This window comes from Parasteatoda tepidariorum, chromosome 3 (genome assembly GCF_982258835.1).
Source record: "Parasteatoda tepidariorum strain Cologne lab strain chromosome 3, Ptep-v5.0, whole genome shotgun sequence".
NCBI lineage: Eukaryota > Metazoa > Arthropoda > Arachnida > Araneae > Theridiidae > Parasteatoda > Parasteatoda tepidariorum.
This window is the reverse complement of record NC_141757.1, coordinates 18,261,685-18,280,683: the sequence shown is the minus strand read 5'-3', so window position 1 is coordinate 18,280,683 and position 18,999 is coordinate 18,261,685. Positions and strand designations below refer to the sequence as shown.

Genomic DNA, 18,999 nt, shown 5'->3' with positions numbered 1-18,999 from the left:
TAAAACTCTATTTATTACTGAACAGTTAATTAGATACAATCATAATAATCACTAAGATAAGAAAATGTAAAATATACTAAGTAGAGTAATTTATTAAAATAACTGATCAGAACATATTCACTCAATTTGAAATTACAATTCAAAAGTAATTTCAATATTTCTTCTCTTTAATCAATTAATTAAATAAAAAAGAAAGTTTTAAGAACTTATAAGAATGTATATGAGGTCAAAATAATTATCAAAAGTAAATTAGATCCCTCAATTCACCACTTTAACAAATTGATGCGTATAAAATTGTTATTAATTTTAATAGCTTTTAATTAAAATTATGACGAGTTTAATCAAACTCTTAACTCATAAATCTAAATCATAAGATTTCTAACTGCATTCGCTAATAATATGTATTGAATAAGTGAAAAGCTCATCAATTTAGTTCTTTTTATAAATCTCAAGATTAAGAAAAGATTGAAATTTTTTTTTCCCTCCATAAAATTACTCAAGAGTATGGAAAATTCTTAGAACAACAAATTTACTAAGATTAATAAGATGATTAAATACTTTGTGCAGTTAGAAGACCCTTTGGAAGCAAATTTCATGATTTAAGATCAACAAAAAAATCTTAAAGATTTATTAAAATGCCAACCGTATCTTCAGTATCTTAGAAACCGTATCACTGTAAAATTTATTCACTGTAAAAAAATGCAGTATTTTTCTCAATTTATGTTTAATTTAAATTTACAAGAAAATATTCTCATACAAGGAATTACTATTAAATGACGGGAAAAAAACTTATTTTTTCAAAACTTTCATGGTAGTGGCAAAAGAGAATATTAAAGATATTCAATATAATTTTTACCCTGAAGGCTCCACTATTTCCATCATCCAATTCTAATATATATCCTTCCACAAAGCTTGAAGGATGCGGTTGCCAGGCAACAGTTATACTATTGTTTTCAGATGTACACTCTTCAGGAATAATAATAGGAGCACCTGGAGCTAAAAACAAAAAGGAATTTTTAATATTTCTGTAAAATTAAATAAATTCAAATAATTTGGTAAATTAATTTAGATAAATAAATGTTAAAAAACAGTTTCAGAAACACTATAAATGATTTGAATCGCACAACACAAATGGAAAATTTAAAATGGAGTCAAATTGCCAGGTCTTAAACAAAGGTACAATAGAGAACCGATTATCCGGAACAATCGGGACTATCGCTAATCCGGAACGATCGGGACTATCGCTATTCCGGATAACTGATTTTTCCGGTTTTCTGAATCGCTACAAAAAGCCGTATTTTTAGTGTTAAACCGAACTAAAAAAAAATATTTGGAAATAATCTTAAAAATAAGAAAAAACGATTAAGTAATACACTAATGATTATTTCTGAAATGATGGTAAGGTAAACATCTTTCAAAAAAGAAAGAAAAATCCTAAAATCTTATGAGGAAAAAAAAAATTTGTTTTTAAATTGCGGGAAAATTTATCAAATTTCGTTCCGGTTTTTTGGTTTTCCGGTTTTTTGAATTCCGGATAACGGGTTCTGTACTGTACTTATATTAGTATATTTGTTTAATCAATTTTGATTTTTATTAAATTTAAATTTCTATTAAACAGTCAAAAGTGCTTTTTAATTCTAAATAAAAATCAAACAGAAAGTTTTGGAAATAAGTAAATTAATAAAGTTAATACAAGCATGCAAAATATGATAATTAAACATAATGAAATGGAAACATAATAAATAACCTAATTGTATTCCAAAGGGTGACATGCATTTATAAATAACGTAGACAAATCTTAAAATCAAATATTTTTATCGTAACATTCACTAACATATTTTAGATGATATTACATGCCCTTAGTCATAAAAGATCGTTCCAACCAAAAATGAACCTTCCAACAAGAATCTATTGTAGCCCATAAAGTTAAAGACACAGAAGAATGATGTAAGGCCCATTTTCTTGAATTTCTTACTGAACAAAATTTGACATTTAATTCCCCAGACTTAAATCTACATGAATTCAAAAGCTTGGATGATAAAAAGTTCTAGTTCAAATAATGGAATAAAATAGAGAGTGAACGGTTGCTCAAAGCAGAGAATGTTTTAGTCATGTTTACAGCTAATTACAAAAGATGATCATTTTGAAATTGCGTAAACATGTTATGTCTTATAATGTCTTCATGTTTAAATGAAAGTTTTGTTGTGATATTTTAAAAAGCTTAAAAATCCTGTTTTCTATGCGTCAAACTTATTTTGCGCCACCCTGATACATGTGGCATTTTAAATTTTCAAATCCATGACAAATACGGAAAATTTTTCATGACTTAACGAACTTACTATTTTCTCCGAGAAACAGAAGACAACAATAAATTTAAAAATGTGTTATAATAACATTTAATTGAAATGATAGGTATTACCAAAACTGTTATACTCCGCAACTTCATATTTATGGATTTTAAATTTAAAAAACAGAGTAAAGTAAGAGTTGAAGCTATAAAAAAATACAAAAGAAATATTTGTTTTTCGTTTTTTCTGCAGAGTTATATTCTGAAGATACTTTTCTTGTTCATCAGAAAGGAAAGAAATACTCCTGATTTTGCTGTTCTCATTTCAGAATAAAAAACATTCGCCAATGACTGGCTCTCTTCAGCGAGAATTTTTAATTGATAAAATAAATAATAAAATTTCTGAAATCGCAGGAGTTCAAAAAATAATTCGCTCTAGAAATGATGCTTTTCCGTTCATTTTTTAGAAAGAACAACATAATTTTTAAAGAACATGATAAAAACATTTTATATTTTAATAAAATATGACTGAGGAATGAGTGGAGATTTCGATACTAATTCAAATATTCGGAACACCATGAAAAGGGGGTATTCCATTTTAAAAATTAGATTTTTCGGCAACCAAAAACCATGACTTTCCATGATTTTTTTTAAAAAAAATAGTCAAAATCATGACATTTCATGAAAAATTTTGTTCGATGTCGAAATTCATGACTTTCCAGGTGCGCGGACACCCTGTTTATACATTCAAATAAGCATTGACATTGTGATTTGAAGCAACAGAAAATAGATTAAGATGAGTTAGATAACATCAAGTATATTATGAAAATAAAAAAAAGCTTAATTTAAAGTTAGATTTATAGGAAATTAGATTTATAGAAAAAAATGTATAAAAACACAACCATAAAAATGAGCCATTAACACAAGTGTAATATACATACGTTTCATCTGAAGGAATGTCATATTTTCTATAGACTGAATAACAGATTGGTGGTCAAGTGTGAGATCAAATTCCTCAGAGGTCCAAGGAGAACATGGAATATCCTGACTCCAGGTCAGGTCTAAATTTGATACCCTATGTATAAGTGATGATCCAACCTGAAACAGAGTTTTCATATTACATTGGAGTAGAATTACAAACTATTCAATTTATATTACCAAGTGGGAATTGCAACCAAACAGATCAAGCTACGTTACTAAGGAGGCATTGTCACTAAACAATGTAAGCTATGTCACTAAGTTAGAATTACAACCATACAATGTAAATTTCATTATAGTTAGGAGTGACAATATTACTTTAGTAAAATTATGACCGCACTAAAAAAAATATCTGCAGAGCAAGAAAAGCAATAATTTAATGTTGTAACACATGTATGCAGTGTTAAGATAATGTATATATTTCACTGAAATAAGAATGTTGATAAGGTTATAAAAGATAAAAAATAAATTATTAATAATAATGCAAATTATATGGTCTCAGTAATTACTTATAAATCAGATATTTCTTCTCAATTTAACCTGCATACATTAAATTTTTCTAAAATATCTACCATAATTGTTTTAAGCCAGATTTTTAGTTTGTTTTGTTTTAGTTGATTTAAATTTAGCTGTTTTAAGTTAAAACTACTGGAATTTCTTCAGCATCAACCAATTTCACTCCTCTGACCAAATTTAGCGTTGGTTTAATTTTGTCTGGAAAGTAAAAATAAATCTGTAGAGCCTACTAGAGTACTGCATTAATTTTGTAAGCGGTTGATTATTTAATTAAATTTTAAAATTTTTCTTTCAATTTAAATCAAAGCAAACATAGAAAAATAAACAAATAGTAACAATGGAAGGGCTTATAATGAAACAACGTCAAACATAATAAAAAGAGAATTTATGTTTGAATGCTTTAAAAATAATTCGTAAAATATTTGGCATATGCTTTTACATAATTGCCATTATTTCAAGGTAATATTAAAAGGAAGAAAAAAATTATAATTAAACTTCCAAACTGAAGACTTTAATTCTTTAATTTGGGATTCATCTGGTTAACCATTGTTTTAAGCTCTTCATTTGTCAAACCAAAAGGATTCGAACATAAAGCTTGAACAAAGCTAATAATAAAAGGAAAGGCATAACTGTCAAAATCTAAATGATATGTAATTCATATAGATGACACATTTCAGACATATGTACTTATCAAGGACAAGTGATTCGAAAGTAGACAGAAAAATCAATTGATAAATTTTCTAAAAGAGCACGAACATTTTATGGCATTAAGCTTGAAAGATATTTACGTTATCCAAATTTTCACTACCATTATTGGCAAAGGTACATTGTAACTAAATAACTTATGTCTAGAAAAATAACTTATGTCTAGTTATAACATCTTATCTTATATTAGCTTTTCTTTTCTCATTAGATTGTTTTTTGTTCTTTCACTAAAGGGGATCTAGTACAGAAGAATAAAAGCTTTCAATTTAATATTAATTTTTTCCAAAAAAACAATAGAATTAATCCTTCTCAGGGTTGGCATGATTTAAATCACTAGATTTTTTTAAATCAACTAATTTTCTTACTGAAAAAATTTATTAATTTTTTTTTTACTAAACAAAATTATTGAAATCAAAATTTCTTTTATTAAAAGATTATTTATAAATATATCTTTAAAGTGGTAATTTTAAGTCTGATTTCTTGATATTGAAGGTTTAATTTAGATTGGAATGGACTTTTCGGATTGGATTTAGCATTAAAAAAGTATTTCTCACGTATTACTTTATTGGAATAAGCATTTCCTATTCATCTTCTAACGCTAAATTCAAATAAAAAAGCATTTAGAATTTTGTACACATTTTTTTATGTTAAACCCAAGAACGCATTTAGCATTTCTTATGTACTTTTAAAGGCTAAATCCAATAAAATAAAAATTAAATTATTATGACTTATAGTTTAAAAACAGAATAAATACACGCATACATAGGTACAAATCAAAAACCATATATTTTTATGAATAAAACCATCATTTCCTCTAAACTATTATTTATACAATTAATTTTATTTTTATTGAAATTAACATAAAATGGGTACATACAAAATACTTGCATAAATGGATCTAAGTCAGAAAAAGAGTACAAAACTGTATTTTTTATGCATATAACAGTAATAACTTTTTAACTATTAATTCTATAGACTTGGGACTTTTTTACTTCTTTTTTTTCTTCAAATTCAGTGAGCTACGTTAGAAACAATACCTCGCTTGTCTAGATAGAGATATTAAGGTTTCTAGTCTGAATAAGAAGCATTTAGAATTATAATATATCATATTCTCTTTATCTAAAAAATTTGTTTTTACCTATAGACTAGTTTAAAGAAGCAGTATCGGTTAACCATCAGTTTTAACTAGTACAAATATATTGACATTAATTTTTTTTATTGTTATTATTATTTATTTTTTTAAAGATTACAGTATAGTAGTGGCTGCCAAATATCAAAAATTCAATAGGTCAAAAAGTGGTGACTCAGATTTTTTTCCCGCAAACACCAAAATTTTTTTTTTTGGAATCAACTATTAGTTCTGATTATTTTTTTATTTATTTATCTTGACTAAAGCCTAATGTAAATTACAAAGCAAAATAAAACAAGACATGCATATTACTTTTACTTGTTTTATTATTAAATTTTATTTCACATTTCTAATGTTTAACACAAAAGGTAATTATTATTTTTATCATTCTTGAAGTATATTTAAATATATTTCTTTATATTATTTAAAATATATTTCTTTAAAAGTATATTTTAATTCTAAAATTAAGTATGAAATTAAACCCTGTTGAATACAACTTTTACAAAAATGTAACTTTCTTTTTAAAATTAAAATTTAAACCATTTGAAGATAGATTTTTCCATTTATTAACAGACATAAAACCGATTTTTCACTTTTGTAGACAAAACGAAATTAGCTCCCTTAATGAGGTTTATCTGTAACACTTCCTTAAATATTTAATTTTCTACTTTAAAGATAATATGAATCCTGTGTTATTTATCTGACAGTGCTAAAATGAATTATTAGGTAATAAAAGCATAAACATTTAGTAATGCTATAAGTTTGTTTACCTGTAAAAATGTTGAAGGATCAGTTTCTTTCAATGCTTCAATACAAAATTGTAATACTCCAGTAGTTTGCTGCAACTTACTGGTACATACAGCTACTTGTTCTTTTAAAGATTTCATTTTATAATCTCTTTCTTTTCTAAGAAAATCTATCAGCTGTTGCTTACGGAGATTAATGAGATCAATAAGTGCATCACATTCGCTTTCAATTGTATTCTCTAGTTGAAGGCAGTTTTCCTGAAAGAAAAATAATTTTATTTAAGAGAAAAAAAAACAGTTTCATCAAATACGGGTTAATTGTTAGAAAACAAAACAAATATATATATATATACATAAAATTCAGGATTATGAATGCTTTAAAAATGAAAAATAATAATGTTGCATTTTCTTAGTTAACTGTAAATGTAGGCAATAAATCGACAAATTTTCAAGATTGCTATTTGCAGATACCTACTGTTTAAAAGTAATATAGTGTCACAATAGTTTAGGTACACATAAAACTTTTCTGTACACTTTAAAATAATGCATATTATTTTCTAATAATTTCACTTAAGGCATAATAAATAGATAGAAAAAGATACCACAAAAAAAGAATGCTTAAAAAAAAAGGAAGGAAAAAATATCAACATATTTACCAAATTTAACTGCCACAAAAGTTAAGGGGGAAATGACAATATTTATTCAAAGAAAATAAAATCTGAAATTCGAATAACTGATTTAACAATCATACTTTTTTTAAGCAATTAAAACATAAGTTTTTCACTGTAAAGACAAGATTTTACTTGCTTTTTATTTAGATCTATATTTAGCCATGTTGTTGGAATGGATTCCTTTGATTACAGTACTGATTTGACAATCATACTTTTTTTAAGCAATTAAAACATAAGTTTTTCACTGTAAAGACAAGATTTTACTTGCTTTTTATTTAGATCTATATTCAGCCATGTTGTTGGAATGGATTCTTTCGATTACAGTACTGCCTTCCCTTCTAATTTACGGCTAGTAATATGATGCCTCAAACATTTTCTACGGTTTCAGATCAAGACTAAGAGAGGATTGGTGAGTTTAAAACTACTATATCTTTAGCTCTAAGTCATTATTTTGTAGATGTATATTTACGTATGCTGCACAGTCTTGATGAAAAACACCACTTCATCAAAACAATATACTAATTTTCTTCCAATGTATTCTATTTTAGTAACAACAAAACTGTTATTTATCAAATTATTATCAGAACTACTCCTACCTAACATACGAAAAAGTTTTTTTCTTACACAACAACTAAGTGAAAGAACCACCTAATTCCTAGCTTATTTGATTGATCCACATTTTTGCAGTAAAAATTAAACTAATAGTTGATTCCAAATTTTTTTTTATTCCGTTTTAAAAATTAGATTTTTCAGCAACCTAAATCCATGTTTTTCCATGATTTTCTTAAAAAAATAGTTAAAATCATGACATTTAATGACAAATTTTGTTCAATACTGAAATTCATGACTTTCCAGGTGCGTGGATACCCTGCCTATACTTTCCTTGTAAAATATTTGTTCAACAGAATATTATAATACCCAACTGGGTAATAAATCCACATTTTACTGCTTACTCGAAACTGGCCAGGTAGCAAATAAAATCTTTACTAGGAACTCAGAAGTGGTCTGGTTAAAGATTTAATTTTCAAAGCGCTCTTGGACCCAGGGTTCGCCAAGTGGGCCCACTTTGAAAAAACCCGCCCGGGTTTTATTGGGCGGGCCCACCTTGAAAAAACCCACTTGGAACGATAAGTGGGTTTTTTCAACAAAAAATTTTTTTTTTACTAAAACTTATTGTTTTGCATTTACTTTTATATAATTTATAGTGCAGCATAAATTTGTCAACATTTATATGATTAAGTTTTTAATATTAGTAAAGTAAAAGAAACTGGAATCTTCATGTAATTTTATAGTAGGTATCTACTATTGAAAACTTCAAGTGGGTTTTTTCAAAAAGTAATATTTTAATGATATTAAATCAAATAAAAATTTAAATAATATACTCTGAAAAGATCAATTTTTCAAATATAGTTGCATGCTTTATATATTAATAAACAGGTTATTATTATTAATTCATATGTTTAAAAAAATTGAAAAGAAATTTTTTTTTTTTTCTTTTTTTACCAAGTGATACATTAACAAATTTAAACAGTTTTATTTTCTGGCTTTAAAAAAAAAAGCTAAAACTTTTTATAAGAGAACTTTTTAAAATTATTTATCTAAAAATGAAATCATTTTCCTAGGGTTAATTATTTGAAAACAAATGGGACAAGTAACTGATACTCTTTATAATTATTCATAGTTTTAATTTCACTTTCTATTAACCTTATTATAAGAACATGTATGACCATTAAATATTTATTTAAGTTTTTTATTTAACTCAAGTCAGATGAAATTTTAGTTTTTACTGATTATAAATATTTACAGATTATAATTTTATAATAGGTAATATCCATATGTTTAATAAATATAGTAAATAAATGTGTGTGAAAACAAAAAGATTAATAAACTTGTTCCTTTTATATTACTGCATTTATATTTTATAATTCCTAATTTAAAAAATTACGAAACATAATGCACTTAACAATAAAGAAGATTCAAATAGGTAGTGATAATGCGTTATTTAAACTTAATATAAAATACATATAACCAGGGTTCCCCAAGTGGGCCCACTTTGAAAAAACCAACTTAGTGTTTTTTTACAAATTGGTTTTTTAAAATTTGATTCAAGAAGAAGTAGCTCCTAATACTATCATTGGACACATCGTTGAAGCTAACAAATATTTTAGAAATGTGCATCAAGCACATGGATGGGCAAATGAAAAAAACTGCTTGATGACCCAATGACACTAGGTGGAATTCATATTATGAGCACGTAAAAACTTTTGCTAATAATTACCATAAATATGAAGAGATTGTTCTTGAACATCAAAATGAATCTAATAATAATATGTCAAAAATATTAAATAATGTTGGGCTTTACCAATAAACTATCAATTGGGAAAAACAGATATCAATTGTTTCTTAAGCTTTAAAAAAGCTTCAATCAGAAAACATTTCAATTTCAGAAGCTGTTGAAATATGAATTAACTTACTATCGTGTGATGAATTAGAACCCCATAAACATTTTGTAAAAAGATTCAATCAGGCTGTTCAGCCACATCATTTATTAGCATATGCGTCCTGGATCCCGAAACAAGGGGACAATTTTTAAATGATGAACAAAACCAATTAGCAGAAAACTGTCTTTCTAAGCATCATCCAGAATTTCTGCCACATGTTATGGCATTCAAAATTTCCGATCCTGAATACTTTCCAAAATCAATGATGCTTGAGTGCAAAAAATAGTGGAAAATTATGGCAAAAAAAAAGTAAATAAATAAATAAAATTCCTAGCTTCCACAAAATTTCTGTCAATTCTTTTTTATTTGAACTCAGCACCAGCATCCTCTGTCTCTATCGAAAGACACTTTTCAAGTTTCGGTTTGGTGCAGAGTAAACTTCGAAATAGATTAGGAATAGATAAAGCTACAAAACTCGTAAAAGTGTATCACCATCTAAGAGAGAAATGTAGACCCTTTGAATCTGTTGTATGATAATAATAATAAAGGAAAAAATTGGACCTTTTTTTTAAAGTTAACTCTTAACATCTGCTGACAATTTTTAACTATTTGGAGAAAGTTTATCACAATTAAAAAACAGTTAAAAATTAAAATATTACTTTTAAGATTTTTTAAATATTATTTTTAAGATTTCATTTGAATACAATTTATTTTGTTTCTTTTAATCATGTTTAAAATAATGAAAGCAAACAAAAAAAAATTTCTATTAAGTGATACATTAAACAACAATAAACAAATTTAAAGTTTTATTTTCTGATTTTAAAAAAATAAGCTATAACTTTTTATATATGCTTTTTTTATAATTTTAAGATTAATTTGTCTTTTGAAACTATAAAGTTAAAATGTATCTAAAAATGCATATATTTATCAAAATATTTGAAAAAAAGGGGCAAATAACTGATACTCTTTATAATTATACGTAATTTTAATTTCACTTTCTGTTAATCGTATTATAAAAACATGGAAGACCATTAAATATTTATTCCAGTTTAATTTTATTACAGGTAAAAGTCAGATGAAATTTTAGTGTTTACTTATACAACTCTATTTAATAAATAAAAATATTTTCACAGTAAAATTTATGAGCACTAAATGAAAAAACCCAATTTTCCCCGGGTTTTTTCAAATAAAACCCAATTTTCCCCGGGTTTTTTCAATAAAACCCAGGTGGGTTGGGTTTTTTCAAAAATCCCCGGGTTTTTTCAAACCCTGCTTGGACCTGCCACATCTTTATACACAATCAATAAATAATTAATTAACCAGTTAATTTAGTACTTTAAATGTACTACAAAAACATTTTAAAAGTATTATGACTTCCTGAATATCATCTAAGGTTTTTGATGCTTGCCATATGTAAAAAAAAAATAATAATAATTTCTAATGCTAATAATCTAATTTTGAAGTTGAATCACAATTGGAAGGTTAAGAACTAAGAAAAACTTTGATATACAGATAAATTTATATAACCAAAAACAAAATAGGCTGCTTATACTTTTGATTATCTTGCATAAGTATAAAAATGCTGAACTAGAGTTACAAAAATTAAAGCCAAAATTAAATTTTTAAATAGAATTCAAGTTGATTTTTCTTCTTCATTATTAATAGACAGAAATATCCTTTAAATTTTGACTTAATATTGCTTGAATTGAAATACCTAAAACATTTAAACAATAACATTTAAAGTATAATCAATAATTTTAAAAAATAAAAGAACTTTAAATACTTACAGAAGTTTTTTCTGTCATACACTTTAACCTTTGAATAAACTCAGTTGTACCTTTTGCTTTCTCAGACAGAATTTGAAGATTTTGAGACAATTCAGTCTATAAAAGGAAGATAAATGAATAAAATAATAAAGAATCTAGTACAATTAATAGCAATAAAATAAAAATTTAGCGTTTAAAACTAGCTACATCTGGGGACAGGACAAGCTGGTTTGCCTTTTTTAACAAATAAAATTTTATATAGTGAATGGTTTACAATAGTTTAGCCAAATTATAAGAATTTATTCTTGCACGAGTGACAGTAGTTTTCAATTTGCTTGTTTTCAGCTCATTTACATAGCGGGTAAAAAAGAAAAGTTTAATAACTCAACGATACGTACTAACAATTTTTAAAGAAAACGTTATTTAGCTGAAGGGTGTTTTCGAAGGACACCAAAACAAATGAGTAATCTAGTTAAAAACCCCTGTGGCAGAATTTTTTCGAGCTGTCTGCGACGAAACTCTCTATCTCTAATATCTTTCTGCAAGATACTTTTAATAATAACAAATATATGTGTTACTCATTTAAAATAACAAAAGTTTGTGTGTTTAAATAGTAAAAGTTTGGGTAAAAAAGTGTTTATAAAAAAAAAAAAAAAAACTAAATATTTTTATTTAATTGAACGCGTAATAATTTTTTATTTTAGTATTACAGGTGATATTCTCGCATTTTGGTGGGGATGGGACGCAGAAGTTATTTAAATCTTCGCATTTTGTAAATAATCATCACAGTAAAACAAAAAATTAAAATCAGGATTGTAGTAATTGCCGAAAAAAGATAGACAACGAAATCGCGTGAATCGGACTCCTAAAAAGCGTGTTTCGTTTCGAGATTAGGTTATTGTAATACGATACGAATTTTTTATACGATATCATTGATATCGTATAAAAAATTTCGGAATTTAAAAACTATGGAGAAATCAATAGCAATAACTGCTAAAAATTCGATATAATTATTGCCTGAAAAAGTAAATAATCAAATGCACTATTCGAATTCTTCATATCGTTTGAAATATATCGGGATATTAAAAATCCACGTGAAAATCAATATAAATAATTGTCGAAAATACAATCGAAGCATTATATCGATTTACGATACCATCGAAATAAATTGAGAGCGCCAAAAAGGGGTTATCAAAATGCATGATTGAAATAATACGTGTAAATTTCTGTAGAAAAGAAAAGTTGTTTTTTTTTTTTCACTTTTCAAAGGAAAAATCTTTCTGCAAGAACTCTGTACCGATCTGCGACAATGTCGCCGTGTCACTGCGATTCTGCCACGGGGTTAAAAACTAACACTGCATGTATCTGCAACCAACATTGCGTTCATCCTTTTAAGACAATCCTGTTATTGTAATAGGTAGTTTTCACTAAAAAGAAAATCCTCACTATTCTTCTTAGAACGTTTCGAATTATACAGGAACATGCCAATCTGGAAAATTCATTTTAAACAAACTTTTTATTTATTGCCAGATTTAAAATGTATTTTAAATCATGCAATAAATAAAGTGTAATATAAATTAATGGAGCTTTTGAAGAACTAATAGGCAACATATGGAAACGAATTAGCTTACGTTCAAATCAAAATATATGATTAATTGACAAAATTAGCTTTTGTTTACATAAGTTTATTTATTAAATCCTACGAGTTGAGATGTAGCCAATCTAAGCCTCTATTAAATGTGAGCATTCAAACATAAAATATTTAATATGTGTAGATATAATACAGATTTCTTTTCTATAATTTTCCCATGCCCTTTATATTTTAAATGATAATATCTTAAAAAATATGCACAAGTTTCTTCAAGTTTTAGAACATACATAGGAATAAAGTTTATTGGAGAGTTTAATTTCACAACAAACTAAATAGACCATACCTAAAGTTCTTAGCAGAACAGCTATTAAAAGAATTGTAATAAGCAGCTTCAGAAATTTAAAAAATAAAGCTGCAAAAAATTAATCAATCTCCACAAATCAATTTATAGAGCAAAACCAATTAGCACACTTGACAAAGTTTCCCTGAAATCTAGCTCTCTAACTCAAAATACTAGAATTGGGCGCTGTTTGAGAAATTTAAGCATAAAAAAAAAAACAGATTAAACTAGAAATTTTTTTTTGAACAAATGAAACATAGACCAATTTTTTTATATTATTATAATATTTTTTGTGCAGTTTATTACTCAAGCAGTTAGATTTTATTTATTATCATTTGATATTATAGTTAAGGATAAAACTAATAAATAAAATATGAAAATGGAAGAAACACATTTTATTAAAAAGGCAATCCAAGTGGAAGAAGCTCTTATAAAAAGAAATATCAAATATTAAAACACTTTACAATTGTAATCTAATTTTCAGTAGTAATTTTCAAGCTACTTCATATATTAGAATGGCGATTTACGGAATCGTTCAAGAACCATGTGATCATAAAAAAAATTATTTAAAAATTACTCCTTCATTTTCAGAATGTCTAAAACTGGTTGAAAAGTGGCTTCTTTTGTCTCTCAGTGACTTCAAAAAAAACCTCATGCTTTTTTTCGTCCAGTTTCAATGTGGGTGGTAAGTAGTTTCTAATAAAAGAACAGGTTTCAGGTATTGAATTTTAAAAAAAAAGTTTTGAACTTGCCATTTGCAATATGTTATAATAAGTACTAATACAAAAGGCAATCCTAAGCCTTGAAAAAATGTGAAGGAAAGATATCCGGATCGGTTTAGTCTCGATCGGTCCGTATAATAATCGTTCTATTGTACATTATTTTTAAATAAGTGAAAATTAAAAATCGGCAACATTTTTTCCTATTGTATTTTAGCAATAAATTTAACAAATTTCTTAAGAAATAAAGACATTGAGTTTATAGACATTGACAAGTTAGACATTGAGAATGTATAAATATTGAGTATGAATACTTAAATACACTCTTAAATAATATGATCTACTGGTTTTTAAAACTACAGTACAGAACCCGTTATCCGGAAACCAGAAAACCTTTTAATCGGAACGAAATTCGATACATTTTCCCGCTATTTTTTTTAAAAAAATGTTTTTTTTCCTCTTAAGATTTTAGGATTTTTCTTTCTTCTTTGAAAGATGTTTACCATACCATCATTTTAGAAATAATCATTGCTGTATTACTTCATCGTTTTTTCTTCTTTTTAAGACTATTTCCTAATTTTTTTTTTTTTAGTTGGGTTTAACAATAAAAAAAAGCGGCTATTTGTAGCGATTCAGAAAACCGGAAAAATCAGTTATCCGGAATAGCGATGGTCCCTATCGTTCCGGATAATCGGTTCCCTACAGTATTATAAAAACTATAAGCTTTTAAGTAGTTACTATATTAAATTTAATTTAAGCTATTCTTATATTTTTGCTAAAGAACTCTTATATTTTTTCCCTTTGTTTAGTTTTTTCTGGGGTTTATTGGAAGAAATAAGTTTCTTCCAAACAAAATACCAACCATGAATTTAAACCATATAACAATTAAAGTGACAGAAAAAAATATAATTCAAAAACTAAACAAATATTTGTAAGAAATACAAGAAAATATTTTTCAATATTTATAAGTTGTAATTATAATTTATTGTGAGCTATGATTTGTTTTTAATGTATCTGGAGTAAAACTTTTGTCGACAACGGAAACATGGAAACTATGCTAAATTAGTATGAATTATTGATAAGCTGATTTTGCTCTTCAAATATAAGACACAGAATATTGTTATATAGAACTTTACATTTATTAATTTTTAAATATTTTTTTTTACAAGAACTCATTTTAGCACGATAACTAATGTTTTATAAAAATTAGTTTAACGGGTAGTAGTGGTAGTACATTATTTACGTCAAACTCAACAATGGAATATTGGTAATGAAAAACATCCCTTAGGAAGATCCGAAGACATGCCATCACAATTTCGATCCTCTAAAAACGGCATGGCAAACCTGCTTTGACAGCCTGAACTCTCAGTCCCTCTGTAAGCTGATCAAAATGGTCACTCAATTGCTTACTAGAAGCTGAAAATAATGCTTAAATTCAGAGATCTACTAGAAACTGCGACTTTTGATTAGTCCACTGTGGGTCTGTTTATTTGGTGTACATTAATAACATTAAAAAAGTACTTAAACATTAAATCTTAAAACTAAATATTTTATAAAATATACAATTATTTTAGAGACATTCAAATTTTACATAAAAGCCAAACCAAACCTGCTAGCTTGAGCTTCTTTTTTACAATTTTTCGGTAGAGTTGACGAAAGAAAAAAAAAAACATTATTAAAACCACCTAAAACTTTTTTTTAAAAAAATATAACTAGTTAAAATTTTTTGATTCCCACCCCCCCAGGAATATAATAAAAAAAATGTAAAAAAAAAGAACTTTCAAAAACATAGAAAGTTTTAAAAAAATATACTGGGTAAACTACATATATTTGTAAATTAAGGGAAATAAATATAATGACTACAAATCAGGGTTCGCCAAGTGGGCCCACTTTGAAAAAACCCGCCCGGGTTTTATTGGGTGGGCCCACCTTGAAAAAACCCACTTGGAACGATAAGTGGGTTTTTTCAAAAAAAAAAATTTTTTTTTTTTTACTAAAACTTATTGTTTCACATTTATTTTTATATAATTTATTGTGCAGCATAAATTTGTCAAATAGAGTTGCATGATTTATATGATTAAGTTTTTAATATTAGTAAAGTAAAAGAAACTCAAATATTCATATAATTTTTATAGTAGGTGCTATTGAAAACTTCAAGTGGGTTTTTTCAAAAAAGTAATATTTTAATGATATTAAATCAAATAAAAATTTAAATAATATAGTCTGAAAAGATCAATTTTTCAACTATAGTTGCATGCTTTATATATTAATAAACAGGTAATAAAATACATACAGGTAATATAATAATATAATATATTAAAAAAAATTGAAAAGAAACAATTTCTTTCTTTTTTTTACCAAGCGATACATTAACAAATTTAAACAGTTTTATTTTCTAGCTTAAAAAAAAAAAAGCTAAAACTTTTTATAGGAGAACTTTTTAAAATTATTTATCTAAAAATGAAATCCTTTTCCTAGGGTTAATTATTTGAAAACAAATGGGACAAGTAACTGATACTCTTTATAATTATACGTAGTTTTAATTTCACTTTCTATTAATCTTATTATAGAAACATGTAAGACCATTAAATATGTATTTCAGTTTTTTATTTAACTCAAGTCAGATGAAATTTTAGTTTTTACTGATTATAAATATTTACAGATTATAATTTTATAATGGGTAACATCCATATGTTTAATAAATATAGTAAATAAATGTGTGTGAAAACAAAAAGATTAATAAACTTGTTCCTTTTATATTACTGCATTTATATTTTATAATTCTTGAGTTAAAAAATTATGAAACGTGATGTATTTAAAAATAAAGAAGATTCAAATATGTATTAGTGATAATGCGTTATTTAAACTTAATATAAAATACATATAATCAGGGTTCCCCAAGTGGGCACACTTTGAAAAAACCCACTTGGTGATTTTTTTCACAAATTGTTTTTTTTTTTTTAAATTTGGTTCAAAAAGAAGTATATCTCCTAATACTATTATTGGACATATCGTTGAAGTTAACAAATATTTTAGAAATGTGCATCAAGCACATGGATGGGTAAATGAAAAAAACTGCTTGATGACCAAATGATACTAGGTGGAATTCATATTGTGAGCGCGTAAAAACTTTTGCCAATAATTACCATAAATATGAAGAGATTGTTCTTGAACAATTTTATAAGTCAAAAAAATTAAATAATGTTGGGCTTTACCAATAAACTATCAATTGGGAAAAACAGATATCAATTGTTTCTGAAGCTTTAAAAAAGCTTCAACCAGAAAACATTTCAATTTCAGAACCTGTTGAAATATGAATTAACTTACTATCGTGTGATGAATTAGAATCCCATAAACATTTTGTTAAAAGATCAGGCTGTTCAGCCACATCATTTATCAGCATATGAATCCTGGATCCCGAAACAAGGGGACAATTTTTAAATGATGAACAAGACCAATTAGCAGAAAGCTGTCTTTCTAAGCATCATCCAGAATTTCTGCCACATGTTATGGCATCCAAAATTTCCGATCCTGAATACTTTCCAAAAACAATGATGCTTGACACTGTTATTGAACAGCTTTCATCAAAAAATAGTGGAAAATTATGGCAAAAAAAAATAAATAAATAAGTAAATAAATAAAATTCCTAGCTTCCACAAAATTTCTGTCAATTCTTTTTTCTTTGCACTCAGCACCAGCATCCTCTGTCTCTATCGAAAGACACTTTTCAACTTTCGGTTTGGTGCAGAGTAAACTTCGAAATAGATTAGGAATAGATAAAGCTACAAAACTCGTAAAAGTGTATTGCCATCTAAGAGAGAAATGTAGACACTTAGAATCTGTTGTATGATAATAATAATAAAGGAAAAAATTGACCTTTTTTTAAGTTAACTCTTAACATCTGCTGACAATTTTTAATTATTGGAGAAAGTTTATCACAATTAAAAAACAGTTAAAAATTAAAATATTACTTTTAAGATTTTTTAAATATTTTTAAGATTTCATTTGAATACAATTTATTTTGTTTCTTTTAATCATGTTTAAAAATATTGAAAGCAAACAAAACAAAAAAATTTATTAAGTGATACATTAAACAACAATAAACAAATTTAAAGTTTTATTATCTGATTTTTAAAAAATGAGCTATAACTTTTTATATATGCTTTTTTATAATTTTAAGATTAATTTGTTTTTTGAAACAATAAAGTTAAAATGCATATATTTATCTAAATATTTGAAAAAAGGGACAAGTAACTGATACTCTTTATAATTATACAAAATTTTAATTTCACTTTCTATTAATCGTATTATAAAAACATTGAAGACCATTAAATATTTATTCCAGTTTAATTTTAATACAGGTAAAAGTCAGATGAAATTTTAGTGTTTACTTGTACAACTCTATTTAATGAATAAAAATATTTTCACAGTGAAATTTATGAGCACTAAATGAAAAAACCCAATTTTCCCCAGGTTTTTTCAAATAAAACCCAATTTTCCCCGGGTTTTTTCAATAAAACCCAGGCGGGTTGGGTTTTTTCAAACCCTGCTACAAATAACATAAAATTAAATTTTGATTGATCTATGAAGAAAGTTAAAAATTCTTGTTTTTATTTTCTTATCTGTCTTTAGCCAGTTGCAATGCATATATCCATACAGCAGGATTGACAAATAAAAAAAGTTGATTTTTAATTTTATTTTTTAGAATTAGATTTTTTTACACTTACAAATCAAAGCAGAATCATAAAATGAGTTAATACTCATTATTATTCAAAAACAATATTACAGTTAAAATAGTAAATATTTATTACTAAAATGGTTTTAAATTATTATTCAATTATTGAAAAATGATCATTGAATAAATGTAATCCATTATTTTTTTCAAGGTTACATTAATAATTAATGTTTAGGTAATAATAAGCCATAAGTTTCTAAAATATCGTGAATCGGAATACATTCTTCAAAATTTTAACTTTCCTGTAGTTCATTTTACAAATAGAATTATTTAATACATTGATGAAAGAATTACTATTAGATAAAAAAAATAGACGTCATATGAAAATTACGAGCTGGCTTGTCCAAAAAGTTAACTGACCCCAAACCAGAGTTT

General features: G+C 26.0%; 1 protein-coding gene across 1 annotated transcript in view; it reads right to left on the bottom strand.

Moving 5' to 3' along the window:
- Trim9 (E3 ubiquitin-protein ligase Trim9) overlaps positions 1 to 18,999 on the bottom strand; it is a 29,159-nt gene that overhangs the window by 6,366 nt on the left and 3,794 nt on the right. The window contains exons 2-5 of the mRNA XM_043045672.3: positions 11,261 to 11,356; positions 6,386 to 6,619; positions 3,229 to 3,385; positions 857 to 996 (exon numbers count right to left, since the gene is read on the bottom strand). Coding sequence (XP_042901606.1) covers positions 857 to 996; positions 3,229 to 3,385; positions 6,386 to 6,619; positions 11,261 to 11,356 — 627 coding nt within the window. The remainder of the gene's footprint in view (positions 1 to 856; positions 997 to 3,228; positions 3,386 to 6,385; positions 6,620 to 11,260; positions 11,357 to 18,999) is intronic.